The sequence below is a fragment of the Miniopterus schreibersii genome (assembly GCF_964146895.1).
Source record: "Miniopterus schreibersii genome assembly, chromosome: 13".
Taxonomy (NCBI): domain Eukaryota; kingdom Metazoa; phylum Chordata; class Mammalia; order Chiroptera; family Miniopteridae; genus Miniopterus; species Miniopterus schreibersii.
The window spans coordinates 5,949,015-5,969,594 of NC_138113.1; the positions used below are offsets into that span (position 1 = coordinate 5,949,015).

A 20,580-nucleotide genomic window follows, 5' to 3' on the forward strand; every position below is an offset into this window, starting at 1 on the left:
TCCTTTGCTCACCTTCCCGCGTTCCATCCTGTTGCCCAGAGCAAAGGGTGCACCTCTCCCCTGCCTGCTGTTCATTCCCTCACGCTAGGGAAGCATAAGCGGTGCCTGAGATTAAATGGCTCTTTGTAGGGCGATCAAGAACTAGAAATCAATCAGACAAGATCCTGCCCCCAAAAGCTCCCAGCCCAGGTGATGAGAAAGAAACAGTTAACTGTCTACAGCAACATGCGCTCAGGTCTCCTCAGAAGGGGGCATGAAGGTCAGTGAAGGGGACAGGGAAATGGGGAGGGAGCCGGGATTGTAGGAGGGCTGTCTAAGGAGACTTCTGGGAGATGTAGGCTGTAGCGGGGCTCCAGACGGGTAGATTCCCAGGGCTGTGTTGGGGAGGGCATCGCGCCGGGAGGGCTTCTGTATGGACGAAGCTCCCTGGGCATAGCGAGCACATGGGGAAACTTGGTGGCTTCTCTCACGCTTTTGCTTTTGTAGCAGCAGAGGGGGAGCGTTGAAACTACACTTCCTGTTGTCAGACTTCCCAGCTGGGGGAAACGTTGGCTTAACAATGTTCAGCAAATTACATATTCACAATGAATCCTGTTGGCAGATCTTCCCAACCCTGAGCACCGGAGAGTGCCTCTGACAGTCTGACAGCATAATTACCCCTCACTATGAGTTTTGCCAGTTGTCACATTCCCAAGAACTTCGCTTAACAGTCAGCATGGCAGCCAGCCTGATGGGCTCCGCATGACACTTCCTTTGGCTTTGTTGTCCTATCCCCCTTCTCCTCCAAACTCACGCCAGTTTTTCCCTGACTCAGTCAGCTTTGGCCAACACCAAAGGGGGCCTTTAGGCCTCAGGATCGGGTCCAGAACATTTTGCTTTCCTAGCAGGACCCAGGAGGAAGAGGCTCTCTGGGTGCTCACTTTGAATTAGATACCCCCATCAAGGCAATTCAAATATTTGCATTTGGCAGCTTGTGACATGGGAGCAGTTTTGATAGAAAAATGCAACCCATTTGTTGGTAAAACAGGAGTTTCAGATAGAACTAGTTTCCAATTCTGAGGGCACCTCTGTTTCCACATCTGTAAAATGAGAATAATCTCACAGAGGAGCTACGGTTAAATGAAAACACCAAGCATAATGCTTGCACCTAGGAAGTTGCCAACACATCTCAGCTCCCCTTTTTCTTTTCAGAGGCAAAGGAGGTTTTATCTACTTTATTTATGCCCTGTTTATAGATTATTGAATCATATCAACTTTATCTTCCTTAAGTACAGCTGCCACAATATCCGTGGATCCACCTGGATCAGTGCTGTATTAGTAAATGAAAAAAGCCAATTGCAAAACACTGTATAACATAATCCTATTTTTGCAAAATATACACGCATCTCTCCTCACACCCCACCTTCCTCATAGTGTTTACCTTCAAGAAGATTTGGTGAAAGGGGACCCTTTACTTCTCACTTTATATACTTCTTTATTGCCAGAAATTTTCATAGCACACATGTATTACTTTTTATTTTAAATTAATCTTAAACAACAACAAAAGCCCTCCTCCTCTTTGTCCACAGGAAAAAAGTACAAATTCTATTTCCTTGTACTGGGCCTCTTAGTTACTTGGCTATAAGGAACCAAAAAAAAAAAAAAAAAATGTCACACACGGTGGCTTAAGTAGATAAGAGTTTATTTTTCTCACATAAAAAGTTTGGAGATAAAGATTTGTTTAGTATTAAATCATGGCTTCTGAACATTTCTTGGCCTTTCCCTCATGGATACAAGCTGCTTGCTGCAGTTACGGGCATCACATCATTATTTAAGCCTGTCAGAGAAAGGGAAAGGGCTCTAGTAGCTTCATCAGTCTTTTTTATCAGATAAGATATATTTATCTTAATATTATTGAGGTAAGATTATATATATATATATATATATATATTTGCAAGAAACAGGATTGCCATTTTTAGTTTTAGTTCAATCATCATCTATTACCTTGAGCTGGAAACATTGATGCCTTGAACAAAAGCCAAGTTAACAAAAAATTAGGGAAGAAGGGATAGTAGTAGTTGGCTTAGACTATCTGCCAAAGGGCCAATAACCTTACTTTCTCACTGCACTAATCCATACACTAGTTAACGTGGGCAGAGCACAGTCACCAAACATTCTTCAATGTTGCATCTCCAGCCCTGGACTCAAGTTGTTCTCTTAGCTTGTGACATGCTCCCTTGGGAGGTCATGATGAGGGGAACAAGGTGCTCACGTGCTGTGAACATCATCACAGAGTGGAGCCCAGAAAGCCACACACTGCTCCTTGACTCCGGGTGGCCTGCAGCCAGCTCTATGGCTCTTGTCACGCTCTCATATTTAATTGATGAACTCCAATTTATTTGTCATGAAGTGCTATAAAATAGCATAGAGTAGTCTTGCCCCATCCACCCTGCTAGCTCCCTGAACACTCCCTGCAGCATTGTGGCAAGTCCCATAAAGATGAGGAAGAACAGTGGATTTGTCCAAACACCCGGTTGCTGACTGGTGGTGCAGTGGCAGGTGGCATGTACTGATGGAGTGAAGTGAATTTGCTTTCTAAACAGACTAGCTTGGCCAAGGTGAGCTCCATGTAGACCCTGGATTGCAGTTGCTTGTGTGTGTGTCTCAGGTAGACTGTAACTCTTGGAGGTTAGGAACTAGTTGAGCATCCCTGGAAAAGTTAACTATTTCAACAGATGGATTTGAGGAGTTACTCCTGTCTTGTGTTACCTTGGCCCCAGAGTCCGTTGTGGCCAGTGGCATGGCTGAGGAGCTTTGGCATGGTCCCTGAGGAGTAGTATTGGAAGCAAGACCTGAAGAAATCAGCAGCAGGGGTCCTCCAGTAGACAGGCCACAGGGGCGTGAACTTCTCGCTCCTTCTATGGGATTCACTGTAGAACGGGGAACCCCTCTAAGGAAGTTCGACACTGTGAGTAACACAGGGAGTAGCTTCCTTTGGCAGTTGGCTACCCCTTGGGGCTTTTCCCTCCAATGGGCAAGGCTGGATTTCTGAAACAGGGAGACATAGCCATCATCCTGACCATTTAGCTCTATCTTGTTCCTCAGTCTAAATTTATCACTTTTCAATGAACTTAATCTCACAGCTGCGAGAGGGGCTCTCAGGGGTCATCCTGGCCAATCCCTTGTTCATCACACCAAAGTGGAAACCAGGGCTCAGAAGAGGGAAAGGACCTTAACAGGGAGATCTTGAATCCAATACTCTGCCCAGTGTGGCTTGCCACCTCTCATCCCAGTTCACAAGCCAATTTCCTGGCTTCTGGAATCCACGCAGTTAATTTAGAAAGATGGAAAATAGTAGAAGTGCTGTGGCCTCGAGGTATGCAGACCCTGTCAAGGTGTGGAGCTGCCAAGAGCAGAGTGGTGACTGGATCTCACAGAGGCAGAGCTGTGCTGAGGAGGCAGCCAGCAGAAGCCAAGGGATGCTGTTTCCATGGCAACTGCCTTTCATCCTGGTCTTGCCAGGCTGGGCATTCTGGAGTTGAGCAGGGCTGGATTACTGCCCGCATTGTGTGGCTTTATTTTCAGTTTTGAAATGCCTTCATCTATGTGCACACATGCAGGCACACACTCATCTCTGCAACTTTTTCCTCTACTTTTGCCCAGGGAAGAAGAGGCATGGTTCCCAGTGGCACATTTCAGGACTGGCAGCACCTTTCCTACAGATAGCATCAGTAACCTGGGGATATGGGGGCGGGGCTGGTGACCGAGGTGTGAGAGGGACCAGCTGTTGTCATAGTACCTAGGGATCAGAGGAGGAATTGGGTGGTCATTTTTGTTGTCTGTTCAAGGATGTAGCATCCTTAGCTCATGGCCCTTCCTCTATCTTCAAATCCAACAGTGTAACATCTGCAAATCTCTGTCTGCATTGCGTCCATCTGGATAATCTAGAAATAATTTCTTCATCTCAAGACCCTTAATCACATTTTACACATTTCAGGAATTAGAGTGTAGACACCTTGGGGGGGAGCGGGGAGAGAGCATTATTCTGTCTGCTATATTCTGGTTCTGTGACTGCGGTTCCTCAAGAGCCCATTGTTGTAAGAGTGATGATATTTGCCACAGACTGAGTAGCTAATGTGATAAGCACTCTGCTAAATTTTTACACATATTAGCTCATTTAATCCTCACTGAAGCTCTACAAGGGTGTATAATTGTCCTAATTTACATGTGAGGAAATGGAGATAAGAAGCACAGTGAAATGGCCCAGTAAGTTTAGGTGAGAAAGGAGAGGAAGGAATGGCCCAGGTGTATGTGACAGCTTTTCATTAGGTCACCCCAGATTCTCCCAACTACTGCTTGTAGTCATTCTCTTGTGACTAAATGAGTTGGGGTGGGGCGGATGGGAGAGGTTTGTGCAGAGCCTGACGGCCAGAGGTGGAGGAGAGCAACAGTGAACTGTGCCTGTGTGCTCCAGGTGTTCCACTGACTCCTCATAAAACCCTGGGGCGTTGCCATCACCCCAGATTTACAGAGTTAACCACTGATGTCCACAGGGATTAAGCAACTTGCTCAAAATAGCACAGCTAGTAAGTAAGAGAACTGGAATGGGATCCAGGCTTCTCTGAATCCAGGATCAGTGTTCTTTCCTCTTCATTCATTATATCTAACTAATTACTCACATGGTAGTGAGCTGGTCATAGGTAGGGGGTAACCAAGGTCCATTTCTTCAGAATGTTAATGCTATCTAAAGATTGGGTGGTTGAGTAAGTTAACTAACTATAGATATTGTAAACATGTTTCATTTTTTTCAGTTTTAATGAAGTATAATTGATATATAAAAAACTGCATATATTTAATGTATAGAATGTATACAATTTAATGAGCTTGAGCATATACATGCACCCATGATACCATCACCACAATCAAGGAAATAAACATATCCCTCACCTCCAAAAGTATCCTTGTGTCCCTTGGCTATTCTGTGTGTATGTGTGTATGTGTGTTAAGAACATTCAGCATGAGATCTACCCACCTGAGCAAATATTTAAGTGCACAATATCACATTGTTAACTGTAGGCTCTATGTCGTAAGCACATCTCTAGAACTTATTCTTGTATAACTGTAACTTTATAACCATTGAAAAACTCCCCATCATCCCCTTCCCAATCCCCTGACAACCACCGTTCTATTTCCTGCTTCTATAAATTTGACTGTTCTGGATACCTCATTGAAGTGGTATCATTCAGTGTTTGTTCTGTGATTGACTTATTTCACTTAAATCTTCAAGGTCCCTCTGTGTTATTGCATAGAGTAGGATTTCCATCTTTTTAAAGGCTGAGTAATATACCATTGTATGTACTTACCACATTTTCTTAATCCATTTGTTTGTCAATGGATATTTGGGTTACATGTTTTAATTTTTAAATGGAGACATTTTAGGGATTGTACTGCCCCCTTACCTAAAAAATGAGGGTAATTCATTCATTCACTGACTAAAGATTTATTGGGCACCTACTATGACCAGAAACTCTACTACATGAGATTCAAAGATGAGTTAGTGTCACTCTTAAAAAAACAAATTAGAGCCAGCCAGGCGTGGCTCAGCGGTTGAGCATCAACCTAGGATCCAGGCGATCGGGGTTCGATTCCCTGTCAGGGCACATGCCTGGGTTGCGGGCTCTATCCCCAGTTGGGGCCTACAGGAGGTGGCCGATGGGTGACTCTCTCATCATTGATGTTTCTATCTCTCTCTTTCCCTCTCCCTTCCTCTCTCTGAAATCAATAAAGATATATTTAAAAAAAACAAAATTAGATGCAACCTCTACTCTCAAGACCCCCTAGGGATGTCACAGGGCTATTCTAAGTGATTACAATAGCGTGGTTAGTGCGGTTTTGGAGTCCTGTTTAGGGTGTTAGAGTGTTAACAGGTATGGAGGAAGGGCACTCCGCCTAGCTCTGAGTTCAAGCCTCCTTTCTGAGCTGCATCCTGGAGGAGTGAAGACACGAGGCAAACCTCACCTTTTCAGATCATCTCGCATTGGGGCTTTTCCAGGTCTGCCCAACTATCCAGAAGAATCCAACCTGAAAATCAGTAGCTTCCCCAGAAAATGCTGATTTTTATTGGTCTGGCTGTTAAGTGAGATTCCCTAACTGAGATGCTGGATATTGTTTTAAGATCTCTGTCTCTCATCAGGTTCATTCTTATATATAAAAATGACCAGACTGCTCATGACTCACAAATATGTAACAGAAGCAAGCTCCGTCTCGCTCTCTCCGTCTCTCTCTCTCTCTCTCTCTCACACACACACACACACACACACACGCGCAACTCTGGGCACATGAGGGTTTGTTTTTGTTACCAGGAGGGTTTCCTTCCACACATCTCAGTCTGCACCAGCTGCTTAGCAACAAGCTGTGGGGCAGAGCTGGGAATTCAGTGCCCCTGTGGCTGCTGCCACCACAGGTGCCCACGGGAAGGGAAGGGTCCACTGGAGGGACTTGAGCTAAAGAGCCTGGTGTGCGGCCACCAGAGGGACACTCCAGAGATCAAAGTCAGGACTCTGCTGCTGAGCCACGAATCTCAGAGGCCTGCTGGGAATGATGATCCGGGAAATAGAATCCCGACAGAAAGCCGTGGGCGGCGGGAAGCTGCCTGGCTGGCTGATAACAGGTGGCAGGCAAAATGTAAAGCTTCATAAACGTCTGCCGATAGGACTTGCTGAGGCCGGATCTGGGTTCAGATCATCAATGTGGCTACCCCAAAAGCTTCCGCCCTGGTTTATGGTTCTTGTCTTTGGAGCTTCAGGTCGAAAGTCCCCTCTTCTGGGAGGCTCTGGTGTAACAGTGAGACAAAACAGATCAGCAGCAGGGCTCTGCAGGTGGATTTCCCACATTCACATCTCAGCTTTGCCATTTACTGTGTGACCTTGAGAAAGTGACTTGACTTCTCTATGCCTCAGTTTTCTCATCTGTGAGCCCCACCTCACTGGAGTGTTATAAGAATTAAGTTAAAACTCGCAAAAGGACTTGAAACAATGTCTAGTGCATCGGTGTGAATCAATGTGCGGTCAGTTACACTTCAACAGAACAGAGGTGCCTTGTTTCCAGAGATGGCACGAATTGTAATGTAGACTCCAAAACAGACATCCATGGGCCTGAGGGCAAGGGGGAGGAGATAGAAGCTACTTTTTTTACGGGTGTTTTTTTTGTGTGTGTCTCCTAGCAGTGCACAAAATGCTTAGATAAGCTACTGCATTAACCACGCACGGGACTGGTCTTTTTACACCCAGTGGAAACTGAGGCAGAGAAACAAAGTGCCCTGCTCAAGGCCACATAGCCACTTTAGACGTGGAGTCAGGGTTTGATGTGGTCACAATGGCTCCAGAGCCCTCATTCATTCCCCTTACCCATGCTGACTCCCCTATTGCTTCTTAGAGAAGGAAAAACAATACTGATTCTCTCAGACGGGGTCAAGATTTGCTGGAGAGAACTCCCCTTCAGAGTAACATTTCACAAATATTGTTTAAAGCTGGTGAGAGTACTGTGGATAGCACTCCCTGGTGGATGGTATCTGGGAAGGGGAAACACAGGCCAGGGTTAGGAGGACATGGAAGGTGTTACCAAGGTGTGAGGGCATCAGACACCTGGGTTCGGGATGGAAGCCAGGATCCATACAGCTGTCCTAGCTCCACACGCAAGCAGGAGGCCCAGACTGCCTGGCCACTCACTGGCCTAGAAGCCTGGTGTGCCCAAGGGTGGGAAGAAAAACTGATGTCCAGGCCTGAGAGGTTGCAGCCTTTCTGAGGCTCACAGCTTTCCTGGCTGACACACAAACCCCTGCTTCCCTGGCCAGGTGTAGAGCAATCACATGTACATACTCCTGAAGGTCATTTACAGCACTGGCCTATTCTTCTAGAATTTGGGCAATTAAAACACATTCTTTTGCACTGGCTGCACTGTCCAGAGCTGCAAGGTTCTGCATGGTGGCCATGAGCCACAAGCACTCAGAATGTGTCTGGTAGGAACTGAGATGTGTCATAAGTATGACACACATACTGATTTCAAAGACTTAGTCCAAAAAATGGAAAACATTTCATTAATAACTTTAATTTGATTACATGTTAAAATAATATAATTTGATGTGTTTTGAATACAGTAGGTTGAAGAAAATATTAGAATTAATTTCACTTGTTTTTAAATATAGTTATTAGAAAATTTTAAATGATTATGTGGTTCAGATTTGTGGCTCACAATATCTTTCTATTGGACAGGGCTCTTCTCAAAGGAGTTCATGACAGGCCTTGCATTTGGAGGGTCCTTCCACATTCATAAAGCATCTGCCATTTTTTATGGCAGAATCACAGAAGTTGAGACTTGGAATGAGGAACCTTAAGCCATTTTGTTTAATCTACTGATTTACAGGCAGAGAAACTGAGGTATTGAGAGGAGAAATGATTCTGGTGCTCCAGGTTTCACCTGTACACCCAGCACTCGGACCCTGGATGCCCTTCCCACGCCACCACCTGGGGCTGGTCGGCCTGTTCTGTTTTAGCAGGTCTGCCCAGCCATGGCCTCCCCTCCTCTCTGCTCCGGGGAAGACCTGGAGGGCTCTCCTAGGGAGGCTCAGCATCTTTATTCATGAGCCTGGTGGAGGGAGCCTGGAAGCCTGCAGGGCAAGGCTGCTGTCTGCTGTCCCTGCAGAGATAAATATGGAAATGTGAGAGGACAGCCTCCCTGTCAGGAGTCAGAACTGCCACCTCATCTAAAGTGTAAACCACCAGGCGGTGTCTCCCCAGCCATAGCTTAGCTTACCTCCACCATCCTGAACCTCGCTCCCCACCCGCCAGGCAGCTTCTCCCCAGGAAGGCTCAACAGACCGACAGAGCATCTCCCCAGCTGGCCCATGGCTTCTGCTGGCCCCACCACCCCGTACAGGCTGCCCCTCAACACCCCACGCAGACACAGCGCCTCCGTACCTCCTGCTCCCTTCAGACCCCGGTCAAGCTCACTCTCTGCAGCCTGCCCGCTCCCCCTGACCTCCCCAGGCCTGCCTGGGCTTCCTCCTTCCAATCAGTCCTAGGAGCCTAGGACCTATGTTGTTGCTTGTTGTTCATGATGTTGTGAAATGAGCTGGCTGCAGGGTGAAATGGGGATTGATCCTGAATGGACCACTTTGTTCTAGAAGGAGTTGGGTGTGTCTTTAGCATCCCCCCAGAGAGCCCATGCGTGGAAGGCCTCTCCCGGGCTCAGCTCATCTACCATCTGACTTGTCACATCTGCCCTAGGGCAGGCACCAGCTCACATTTCCTGCTGTTCTCCATCGCCTCTCCTCACCCTGCCTCCTGCGCACAGAGCTCAGCACAGAGCCTGGCACCAGCTAGGCTTCTGTGAGTATCTGTTGAATGAACACTTTGGCAGGAAACAGTTTTTGGACTCCCCACTTCTATTTAAGGGGAGATGTCTCTCTCCTCTTTCTAGCCACGTGACCAAGTGCATGCACTGCCCTGGGAATGATTCACATCCTCGTGAATCACCAGCTAACATAGTGATGGGAATGACAAGTTTTCAGGCCAAATGGTGAGCCGCCTTTAGCATAGTGAGTTATGACAACCATCAGAACATATTTCAGAACCTTCCAGTGGTCATCGGGGGAATGTGCAGCTGTCTCCTCGGGCTTGAAAATGACCTGCAATGCTGAGTCACTTTGATGGACACTTATTGAGCACCTCTGTGGCCTGGCCCTGTACTGGGCACCAGGGAGTACAGTGGGGAGCAGGGTGGGGTGCAAAACCTGGCCCTTCCCTGTCTCCATTGAACCTACAGCCCACTGGGGGAGGAAGGCATTAATCAAACAACCCCGTGAGCATTTCTTCACAACCATGATAAATGTTACCAAGGGTGGGACTCGGTCACGTGCGCACATCTGACCTGGGCTCCGAGGAGGATTTCCTGAGAAAAGGAGCTGATTCAGGGTCTGAAGAATGAGCAGGCGCGAGCTGGCGTGGCGGGCGGGGAGCATGCCCGACAAGGGGACAGCACGGCTGTAGCCAAGAGCACAGCAAGGTCCCAAGTGATGAAAGAAGCCTGAGGAGCAGGGGAGGGGACCAGACCCTGGACACGGGGCAGGACAGGCCTGGGAGGGCTCGCGGGCCTGGGGATCATTTTGTTCCTTCTTCTGAGAACAGTTAGAGGCTATTAGCCGGTACAGGGTGCAGACATTATGAAAAGTTCCCTCTGAGGCTGTGGGGAGGGAGGACTGCACCTCGAGAAAGAGAAACTGAGGGTTTCCAAGGGGAGACAGCCCCAGCTGGGCACGCAGCCAGCCGTCTGTGTGGAGGTGGCCAGCCTGTCCCACTAGCAAGTGGCGAAACTTACAAAGCAAACCCTCAAGAATAAGCTTTGAATTTGGTATTTGCTGGATTGTTCATCCAGAAACACGTTACATACAAACCTTCTTTGCTTTAAAACAGCACAGGGCGATGGGGGGCATTCAAGGTGTTTTTGCCCCTTCTCTGCCCTCCACCTGGAGAATGCCCTTCGGCTTTGCTGGGGCAGACAGGGGTCAGGTGTGATTCCCTGCCGTCTGTGACTGCCCTAGACCCATGGCCGGGGGCTGAGGCCACGGCCTCATTCTGCACGGCCTGGCCTCTCCAGGGCTCTGCTCCCCTCTCCTCCCATGTCCATCATCTCCCGCCGCACCCTTGCCAACTGGTGGCTCTGAGAAGAAACCTCTTTCTCTCTCTCAAAAGTAAGCCCAGGCATGTTCTATTTTTAATGGCTTTAAAATGTCTGTTGTACAAAAGAAAAGTCCCTGTAAAAAGAAATCGGACACTAGAGCCTCAGCCAGAGATAGCAGAAGGCTGGGGGCAGGGAGCCGGGGACAGGAGAAAGCAGGTCCTGGCAATCTCACTCGGGCCAGCAGGCGGTGGACCTGGATTTCCACAGGGGAAGGAGCTGGATGGATATTCAGGTAGCACCGCCCCACATGGGGAGAAGTCTGCTGCCTGCCACAGTCCTTGTCCTTGTGGGAGCGACGGGGAGGCCGCAGATGAGGGATGCTAGCTCCCAGCCTCGCCCACAGGAAACAGCGAGGTGCTTGTGAGCGAGGTCACACCAGCAGACGGCGTCCCGGTGCCACACTGCTGTTCAGACAGGTGATCCTGTCACAGCTCCTCTGACAGCCGCACGCGACCACCCACGGGCTGGCCTCCTTCCAGCCCTGCTCAGACCTCAGCCCAGCCCGGGCTGTGACTCTGTCCCTGCCGCCACCTGAACGTTCGCGTGTGTTCCGCTTTGCAGTTCTTCCCTTACGGGGACGCCTCCAAGTTTGCCCAGCACGCCTTCCGAACCTTCGACAAGAACGGGGACGGCACCATCGACTTCCGAGAGTTCATCTGCGCCCTGTCCATCACCTCCAGGGGCAGCTTCGAGCAGAAGCTGAATTGGGCCTTCAACATGTACGACCTGGACGGCGACGGCAAGATCACCCGCGTGGAGATGCTGGAGATCATTGAGGTGAGCGGGGGCTCTCGGGGTCAGCCAGCCCTGCCCTGCGGGGCAGAGGCAGACCCCAGGTCTGCGCCCCAGCTTCCTTAGGCACAGGCCTGTGGCGGCGGCTTCTCTTCTTCCCTCAGGAGCCCTGCTAGTGACATGCCAAGCCTTGAATTCTCCTAACCCTGTCCCCGAGTCCAGCACAGGGCTGGGAAAAGCACAGATCCAAGCCCCTGGGCGCTGTCAGCGGAGTCAGCATTGTAAACAGCCACTCACACTTGGGGGTCTCCACAGAGAAGCCTTCTGGGCACAAAGGGTGTTATCAGGACTGTTTCTCCGCCCGTGGCTTAGCTCTGCTCTGCCAGGAGTCGCCCTCTTCCTCCACCAGCTTCTCCTGTGGGCATAAGATGCCACCGTGGCTCCTCCATTTGGCATTTTAAAAAAACTTTATTGAGCCATAATTTATAGACCATAAACTCACCCATTTTAACTGTACAATTAAATGTTTTTTAGTGAACTTGGAAAAGTGCACAACCATTACTATAACCCACTTTGAGAACATTTTCATTCCCCAGTAAGGTCCCTGTGCCCACCTGTCCGTTGCCACCCCCAGGCTCAGTAAACTGTTGCTCTACCTTGTCCCTATGGGTCTTTCTGGACATGTCATATAAATGGAATCAAACAATATAAGTATGTGGCCTTTTGTGCCTGGCTTCTGTTTTTACCTATGTTGTAGGGTTTTTGCATTGTTTTATGCTAAAATAGTATTCAATTGTAAAAATATGTCGTATTTGTTCATCTGTTTACCAGTTGCTCCCACTTTTTGGCTATGAATCTGTAAGTTTTTGTATAGATGGGCATTTATTTTTTTAAGGCACTTTCCTAAAAAGACAAAAAGTTGTTTCTGTCTAGGAAATTTCCGCATTGAGGACTGTGTATGAAGAATGGAACAATTGCAATCTTCTTATTCTAGTCTTTAACTTATGAACACAGTCCCTAGTCCACAGCTCTCCTCACACTGACTCCTTTCAGGGCTCAGTTTTAGGGTCCATCGTGCTTGCTTGTCTAAACAGTGTAAGTTCCTTCTCAGTTGAGACCACATTTCATCTTTTCCTAATTCATCAAGGGCTCGGGCTTGTTGACCTCCATCTACACTTCAGACTCAGTGTTTAAAACTGAAGCCATCATTTTCCTCCCTGACCCTGTTCCTAACCCATGATTCTTGATCTCACCACTGAGCTACTCTTTCCACCCACCTCCTCCAGCCAGTTACCTGGGGATCACCCAAAGTCCCTCTCTACCCATCTGGTCGGGAGACACACATATTTGAGTATATCGCTCTCACTAAAACCGTTTAAGGAGTTCTTTGAAGCAAACCAGGGTCTTTACCGTATCACAGGAGAGCCTTACGGCCCGCCCACTTCTTGTCTCCCCAGGCCATCTACAAGATGGTGGGCACTGTGATCATGATGAAAATGAATGAGGACGGCCTCACGCCCGAGCAGCGAGTGGACAAGATTTTCAGCAAGATGGATAAAAACAAAGACGACCAGATCACGCTGGACGAGTTCAAAGAAGCCGCCAAGAGCGACCCTTCCATTGTGTTACTGCTGCAGTGTGACATTCAGAAATGAGCTGAGGCTGACGCCACGGACTGCACAGAAGTCTCAGTGTCCCGTTCGGTTTGCAGCTATTCATACACGCACACACACATTGCTTGGACTGCCTGTACACGGACTTGCTTCTTGTGTTTGAAACACTTGTGTGCATGAGAATGTCATTTGCTAATGAATTTTAAAAAGCATATATTATAAAACAAACAAACAACCTGCCACAATGTGATATGTGTAATATTATTTCCTAACCAACCCTCCTTCTCCCAAAGCCTGGCCAGAAATGTGCAGCCAAGAGTTCTAGGATTTCTTGTTCATGTTTTGCTAATGCTTGTGTCTCCTTGATTACATGATATTAGTAGCACTGAGAACCCCCCACAGTAATGTAACTTAATGATTATAAGCTGTGTCACCATCCTCCTGTAAAGTAGCACTGGACACACACACAGTGGGGTGCTTGGCTCCTCCGTGTGGTCCACCCACAAGAGCTTGTAGCACCGGTGAATATAAATGTACTGCATTTGCATGCCTTTTAGGTTTGCCTTCACTCTTACCTCATTTGCATCCTACCAATCTGGAAAGAGCTGTTTTGGAATTAACGCAGTATAAAACTTAAAACTCCTGCTAGATGACTCATTAACTAAGTATATCTATCTATATATACATATACACAGAGATATTATTTATTGAAAGTAAAAAAAAAAAAAGATGAATGTGTATTGATTTCTGCTTGAATTTTCAAAGGCTTCCGAAGAGGTGGCAGTTGACGTCCCAAATAAATTTATAACATTTGACTTTTTCCTTCAATTCTTATTTCACAATTTTAAATTTGAAACAGATGTTCATAATCATAAAGGGTCAACTAGTGACGATTTACCAAATCTACCCTTAAACAGAAAACTCTGGATTTCAAAGAATGAATGACAATGAAAGGGGGAAAAAGCAACCTTCCCACTTCATCCTGGCCCTCAAGAGGGGCAATTCATACTCAGTTCAATCACAGCTGTGCTGATGATAAACTCGGGGTTGAGGAGTCATTTGTATGATGTATTTAAGTCACTGGACACACATGAATTTAAAGTTGTATTTTTAGAAGTTACACATATTTTAAAAGAACAATTTCCTTTTTTCTTTTCTTTTAATTAATGTTACTATTAATTAGAACATTAAAGATATTTTCCCTTATGATGCTTGAAACCAAAACTTTGTGAGGCCAAAGCAATGAATAGTCTTTGACTCAGTAAGAGATGCTTGGACACCTGAGGGTTGTATTTCCCCATTAACACTCAAAAACCATCACAAAAATTCAGACACTGAATTTATTTAATAGAAGTTTACACATTTGGTATATTCTATTTTTTATTTGAAAAAGCACATGTATGTTAAAATGGTTTTGATAGAAATTATTTATACATGTAACTTTAAAAAATCAAGTTTTGTGTGGTTAGTGAGGGGTGTTGGAAACATTCAGCTAAGTTTCTTCCTTTAAATTCTTAGATCGGAAAACCACAAGCTTTTACTTCTCATCTGCCAACTGGTCTCAAGTGAGGGCTAAATTCAACTCCCTTCCTCCACCAAAATAAAAAACAAAATCCAGTGTTTCTCAGTAACTACAGAAGTGCTGCTGCTTTTAAAATACTGCCTTTTCTCTTAAAATACCTCCTTTTCAATTCCATAAGTATTTATGGCTAGCAATACAGGAAATGCTTCTTGCCGGACACACATGTCTTTTTAAAAAGGTGAGCACTAATCCTAGGATCAAACATAGAGAATAAAGGTAGGAGTCCTATTCATGCTTTCTTTTTTTAAAAAAAAGTTCCTAAATACCATTTCTCACAAAAGGCTGTATTTCATTATTCTAAGAAGCACATTTTTGAACAGCTCTGATCAGGTGAGTCTTACAAGTGATGCCAGCTCACCATCAGCAGGGTGGCCTTTGCTCCTGGCTGCTCCTTCTCTGGGGTGGGGTCCCCTTCCTCCCCAATTTCCCAGCCCTTCTCCTCAGCCTGGTCTGAAGTCTCTCTGGCCTGTGTGCCCTCTCAGCTGAGCCAGGCCTTGCACGCCCCTGGACTGAAAAATGAGGGATTTTAAATCAGGCAAGCAAGTGGCAGGTCAGGGTACAGAACTGTGTCATAATCCAGTTGATGTGGGTTAGACGCCCAGGTGAGTGGATGACAGTTAAGGACTGAGGGACCAACACTGTGCCAGAGTTGGTGATGCTTCAGTGCTCCACAGAAGTGTCTCATAAACAGACATCTTAAATCTGATGCAGCACAGGAATTAAAACTACAGCCCAAATCTACAGTTGTACCTCTAGTGCTAAAAATGACCTGTGCAGGGATTCTGACCCAAGTTTTTAGAGTCCTGTGTAAGTCCCTCATAATTGCTAAGCAGAAAGCAGGCAGTAAATCCACTGTACACTCGTCCCTGTCTGCAGACACCTGTGCACCTCAACCCCCTCGGGGAGAATGTAGTATTCTGGAAAAGCAGAACTAAATGTAATCAGGGGATCAAAACTTTTATTTTCATTCTTACAAATTCTATAGAAATTAACCCAAACAAAACAGATATGTACATGTACATATGTACAAAATTTTACTTCTGAAAAAGAATCTATAAAAGTAGATGGTTAAAAATAAAACAAAAAGAAACAACAACAAAAAAACTTAAAAAGATTTAAAACCAGTACTATGAAACTGATTTTCTCAAAGTAAAGTTAAGAGTAACTTTAAACTGCTGGTTGTGGCTGGTTTTCTAGGTTATTTACATATTTTACTGTGGTCATCTATACAAAGGCATCTCTTTTATTCCAGAATATCTTTAGTTTCATTTTATTACATCAAATACTCCTGAATTCTTTCCCTTTACAAAGCCTTCAACATGAGGACCGATCAAGTTCGATTTTCTTCTTCCTCCTGAGCCACAGGCCGGAAAGGCAGGAGCATCTGCCCCCTTTCAGGATCAGACAATCGAAGAATTCTAATCATTTCCGTTGATGGAAGTGAGCTAGAGGAAGTAAAATTAATTACTCAAGTTCCCAAGGAAATGTTTCCACATTACAAGAAAATTCTAATACTCCTCATGAAAATATAAATCTAAATGGCTGTTATTTAACAGGGGGATATGTCTACTATCTGAAGTTCCAGAAGAAATAAGATTTGTAGTAAGGAAATAATTTTTCATTAAAAAAAATTAACTTCCTATTAAATACTGTGGGTTTTCAGTTTGGAGGAAAAAGAAAATGAAGATTTATATATCAACTATTTCTTGTTCTTCTTGTCTAGCTAGAAAGGAGTTACCAGGTATTTCCAATAACAAACACAAATTCCCATGTGGTCAAAGCGACCAGTTTAAAGACAGAACAACAACTCCAAGCGACACAGTGCCTGACACCTCACAGGTGCCCAATAGCTGCTGGCCAGCAGCAGAGTAGAGCTCTTCATTTAGGATTGGTACTTGGAACTGACCAGGAAAAGAGCCAAGGCTAGAGAAATCATGAACTGCTTCTTTAGTCTAAATGGAATTACTGAAATTATTTTACATCAGTTGTTCATGATAACCATAATGAACATGATAATCAGAAATAGGAATAAGCAAATATTCACATTCAAATCAACTTGCTTCTGTTATGGAAGGGAGATGACACAAACAAAGTTTTAATATCTACAAAGAAAAAATAATCTGAAATCTCCGAAACTTGAATAGAAGCTAATTTTTCCTTTTATTGGTCATTTATGCATTTGCACTTTAAAAATTAAGATTATAAAAGACTTCTTTTTCCTATTTTATATACTTGACATATATATTCACAGAAGAGTTTTAAACGTTACCTCATGCTTTGAGGGGTGAGCAAGATAAACTGTCTGAAACGCTGGGAATCGGCCATCTTGAGTATCATGTCCATCGCGATCCTCCGGTTAACCATGTCCTGAAGAACAAAGCAGAGGTTAGGGGCCCTGTTGTGTCAATCGAGTCGGCTCCTGCAAAGCCCTGGATTTTTATCCAGGGACCATCCAGTACTTCGCGTCTGATGCCACACACAGGAAGATAATATCCAGAACCGTCAGGGGCAAACAGCTGAGTGCAGCTATCTTCCGGGTCATTTCTACAGTGAAAGTGTAAGTATGGTTCCCTCCCAAAACATGCTTGGCAACTTAAATAATGAAAAAATATTCAAAAGACACGACTGTTACAGAATGAAGCTAATCTGTACCGTAACAGTCACTCAGGAGAACAGTATCAAAAGTGACTAGCTGCAAACTTATTAAGTCTCTCAAATTTGTCCTCAATGATTAATTAGGGCGTTTTAAAAACTCTGCCTGCCTCCTTCACCTTCTACAATTTGTACAATGTGAACCAATTTGAATTTACAGACCAATTTCTCAATTAAGTCTTTAAAATAAGTTAAACAGTACATCGGTGTATAGAAAAAGAATGTTTAGTTATAACAGGTTTTGAAATGAAATGAATTAAATTGTGTGATTACATTTTCTGAATTAAATAACAGAAAAGAAAAACGACCAAAGTACACCTCCCGCCCTTGAAAGCTCCTGGAAGTTGAAAACACAGACAGAGGAATGCATATATTTCTAAAGGACTACTGGAAACCGTGCGTGGCGGTCGGTACAGACTGCTCGTTTAGAAAGTGGGCTTTGGGGGCAGACAGGGGACCCACATCCTGCCTACATTGCCCAGTGGCTTGCCTGATATAAATTCTTCCATCAGGCATATCTGCAAAGTAATCTAATGTAAAATTAACAAAAATAAACAGAGCTTGCACAAGTGGAATACTGTCCTTTAAAAACACTGCCCCAGGAGGCCTATCATTTAATAGGAAAGCTGCCAGCGCACCAAAACAAAATTTATTCGGGTCCTTTGCACTGGTTCTCAGAACCTGGGTACACTTATCTGAATCATTTCAATGGGGCAAACTGCCATTCTGATTAAGACCCCCTAAACTTCTGAAAGAGAACAAAGTTGTTCTGAATTAAATATGACAAATAAGATGGGTGACAGGACTGCTAATGGTATTGGGACAAAAACAATGCAGGAAAGAACAATCGCCTTCTAAGATTTGTGAATTAGCTCTGAAAGCAATTCTCAGAGGAACTTCTAGCTAATTATAAGCAATGATATCACAAGGAAAACTGACACCTGAAAGATTATACAGCACTCACAAGTATAAATTCTGACTCATGAATAAGCATTTTTTAGATGCTTATTATGGGCTAGGCATTAGGAGGTAGGAACATGATGAAGACAGTTTATAACCTCAAAAAGATTACAATTTTGGTGAGACATTCAGACAGAAGAGGGACTGAAGCAGAATGAAAAAATATATAGATATAAAATACATAACATATTTTATAATATAAGACACAAAACAACAGTATGAGTTACTGTAAGGTAATGCCGAGGGAGCTCTGAGAAGTTCCTAATCCTGCCTGGCAGGTAGAAGTCAGGAAAGCCACATAAAGGTGACATCTGAACCAAGTCTTGAGAGAGGAGTAACATGTGACATACCACGAAGAAGGGCACAAACAGAGGCACAGTGTTTGGAAAACCACACACATGAAGGGCCCCAAAGTTACCCTACAGAGTTAACATTTATCCCAAGTAGGACAACTAACCAAGGAAGAGTTCTAAACAACTGAGTGGCCAAAATCCAATTTATTTTAGAAACACACAACTGGCAAAATAGTGAAAAGGGGACTGAAGGAGCAGGGTAAAAATAGAGAACCGCTTCCATACAACACACACGTCCACCACCCCACCCCCAAATTAGAGAATGTAAAACTTAGCACTACCATGTAGACATCGAACTCGTCCAGGCATCTGAAAGGAGACTCGGCAATGGACCAGAGGGAGAGAATGAAGCACACGGTGGAGAAGGAGCGCTCGCCTCCAGATAAGGCTCTCATGTCGTTGAAAGTTGCTCTGTTTCCCTCTCCCGGCTGCACCTTGAGTGAGTTAACAAAAAAAGGTAGAGAAAAAGGCATTATTAAACTCTTTACAAAAAGCCTGCCTGGCATTAGAAAGAATGGTTTATAGTTTAAAATAATGCAAAAGGACAATATCATTTAGTCATGTGGACATGACATCAATGCCATTTAAAACATTTTACAGAAAAACAATGAGCTATACAACAGTGGCTTTTACTTTATTGTGAGAAAATCTAATTGGAAACATTTTTTCACCAGAGTTGGATCTAACATACCAAAATTCCAAAGGCTTAATAATAAATAAAATGCCAAAGTTGAGGCAAATATTAGTGATTAAAATAATCTGAACCAGCCTCCCTGGCACTGTTATAGATCCCCTCCCCACCTCTCCAGCTTTACTGAGATAAAATTGACATGTAACATTGTACGAGTTTAAGGTGTACAAGGTGATGATTTGATATACGTATACATATGTTGTGAGTAATTACCACCACAATAAGGTTAGTTAACATATCCATCAATTCACAGTTGCCTTTTTTGGTGGTGAGAATTTTTGAGATCTACTCTCTGAGCAACTTTCGAAAGTATACCATACAGTATTTATTGTTAATTACAGCCGTCATTCTGTACTGGCATAAAAACAGGCCACAGACCAATGGAACAGAATGGAGAGCTCAGAAATAAACCTATGCATATACGGTCAACTAATATTTGATAAAAGAGCCTAGAACACACATGGGCAAAGGGTATAATCTCCTCAACAAATGGTGCAGGAAAAACTGGACATCCACATGCAAAAGAATGAAACTGAACCTGTGTCTTATACCACTCACAAAAACCAACTCAGAGTGGGTGAAGGACTCAAACAGGAGACCTGAAAACTTCTAGAAGAAAACACAGGGAAGAACCCATTTATCTCACATAGCTTGTGCCCTCTGACCCCCGTCACCTGTTTCCCCCAGGCCCCTGTGCCTGGCACCTACCATTCCACTGCTTCCGTGAGTTTGGCTGTTGCATTCTACAGAAGTTATACCATATAGTATTTGTCTTTCTCTGTGTGACTTATTTCAATTAACACAATATCTTGAGGTCCACCCATGCTGTCGCATGAGCGTCAATTCCCTTTCCTTTTTACGGCTGAATAATATTCCTGTGTGTGTGTATGTGTATCACATTTCCTTTATCCATTCATCTGTCAGCGGACACTTAGGTCGTTTCCGTGTCTAGGCTACTTAGGCTAATGCTGCAATGAACACGGGGATGCAGATGTGATTTCATTTCCTCTGGATATATACCCAAGGCTTGTGCTTTTGATGTCAAATCCAAATTATCATTTCTGAGACCAATATCAAGGAGCGTCTTCCCTATGTTTTCTTCTAGGAGAAGATTTCAACCTGTGTTGAAAGCTGCAGTGAGCAAGAAGGGTGACTGCTTCCAAGTTTGTTCTTTTTTCCTCACGATGGCTTTGGCTATTCAGGGTCTTTTACAGTTCAGCACAAATTTTAGGATTGTTTTTTCTATTTCTAAGAGCAATGCCATTGGAATCTAGATAGGGA

The 20,580-nt window shown here is 44.7% G+C and overlaps 2 protein-coding genes across 6 annotated transcripts in view; one reads left to right on the top strand and one right to left on the bottom strand.

Moving 5' to 3' along the window:
• The window catches only part of VSNL1 (visinin like 1), a 62,918-nt gene extending 48,526 nt beyond the window's left edge, over positions 1 to 14,392 (top strand). Inside the window, exons 3-4 of the mRNA XM_081156665.1 lie at positions 11,278 to 11,493; positions 12,906 to 14,392. Coding sequence (XP_081012791.1) covers positions 11,278 to 11,493; positions 12,906 to 13,103 — 414 coding nt within the window. The 3' untranslated portion in view covers positions 13,104 to 14,392. The remainder of the gene's footprint in view (positions 1 to 11,277; positions 11,494 to 12,905) is intronic.
• SMC6 (structural maintenance of chromosomes 6) overlaps positions 14,384 to 20,580 on the bottom strand; it is a 54,780-nt gene continuing 48,583 nt past the window's right edge. For 4 of the 5 annotated variants that reach the window (XM_081156660.1, XM_081156658.1, XM_081156659.1 and 1 more), the window contains exons 25-27: positions 18,890 to 19,042; positions 16,913 to 17,010; positions 14,384 to 16,088 (exon numbers count right to left, since the gene is read on the bottom strand). In XM_081156660.1, the coding sequence (XP_081012786.1) occupies positions 15,974 to 16,088; positions 16,913 to 17,010; positions 18,890 to 19,042 (366 nt within the window). In that variant the 3' untranslated portion in view covers positions 14,384 to 15,973. The remainder of the gene's footprint in view (positions 16,089 to 16,912; positions 17,011 to 18,889; positions 19,043 to 20,580) is intronic. The other variant, XR_014000153.1, reaches the window with a different exon arrangement.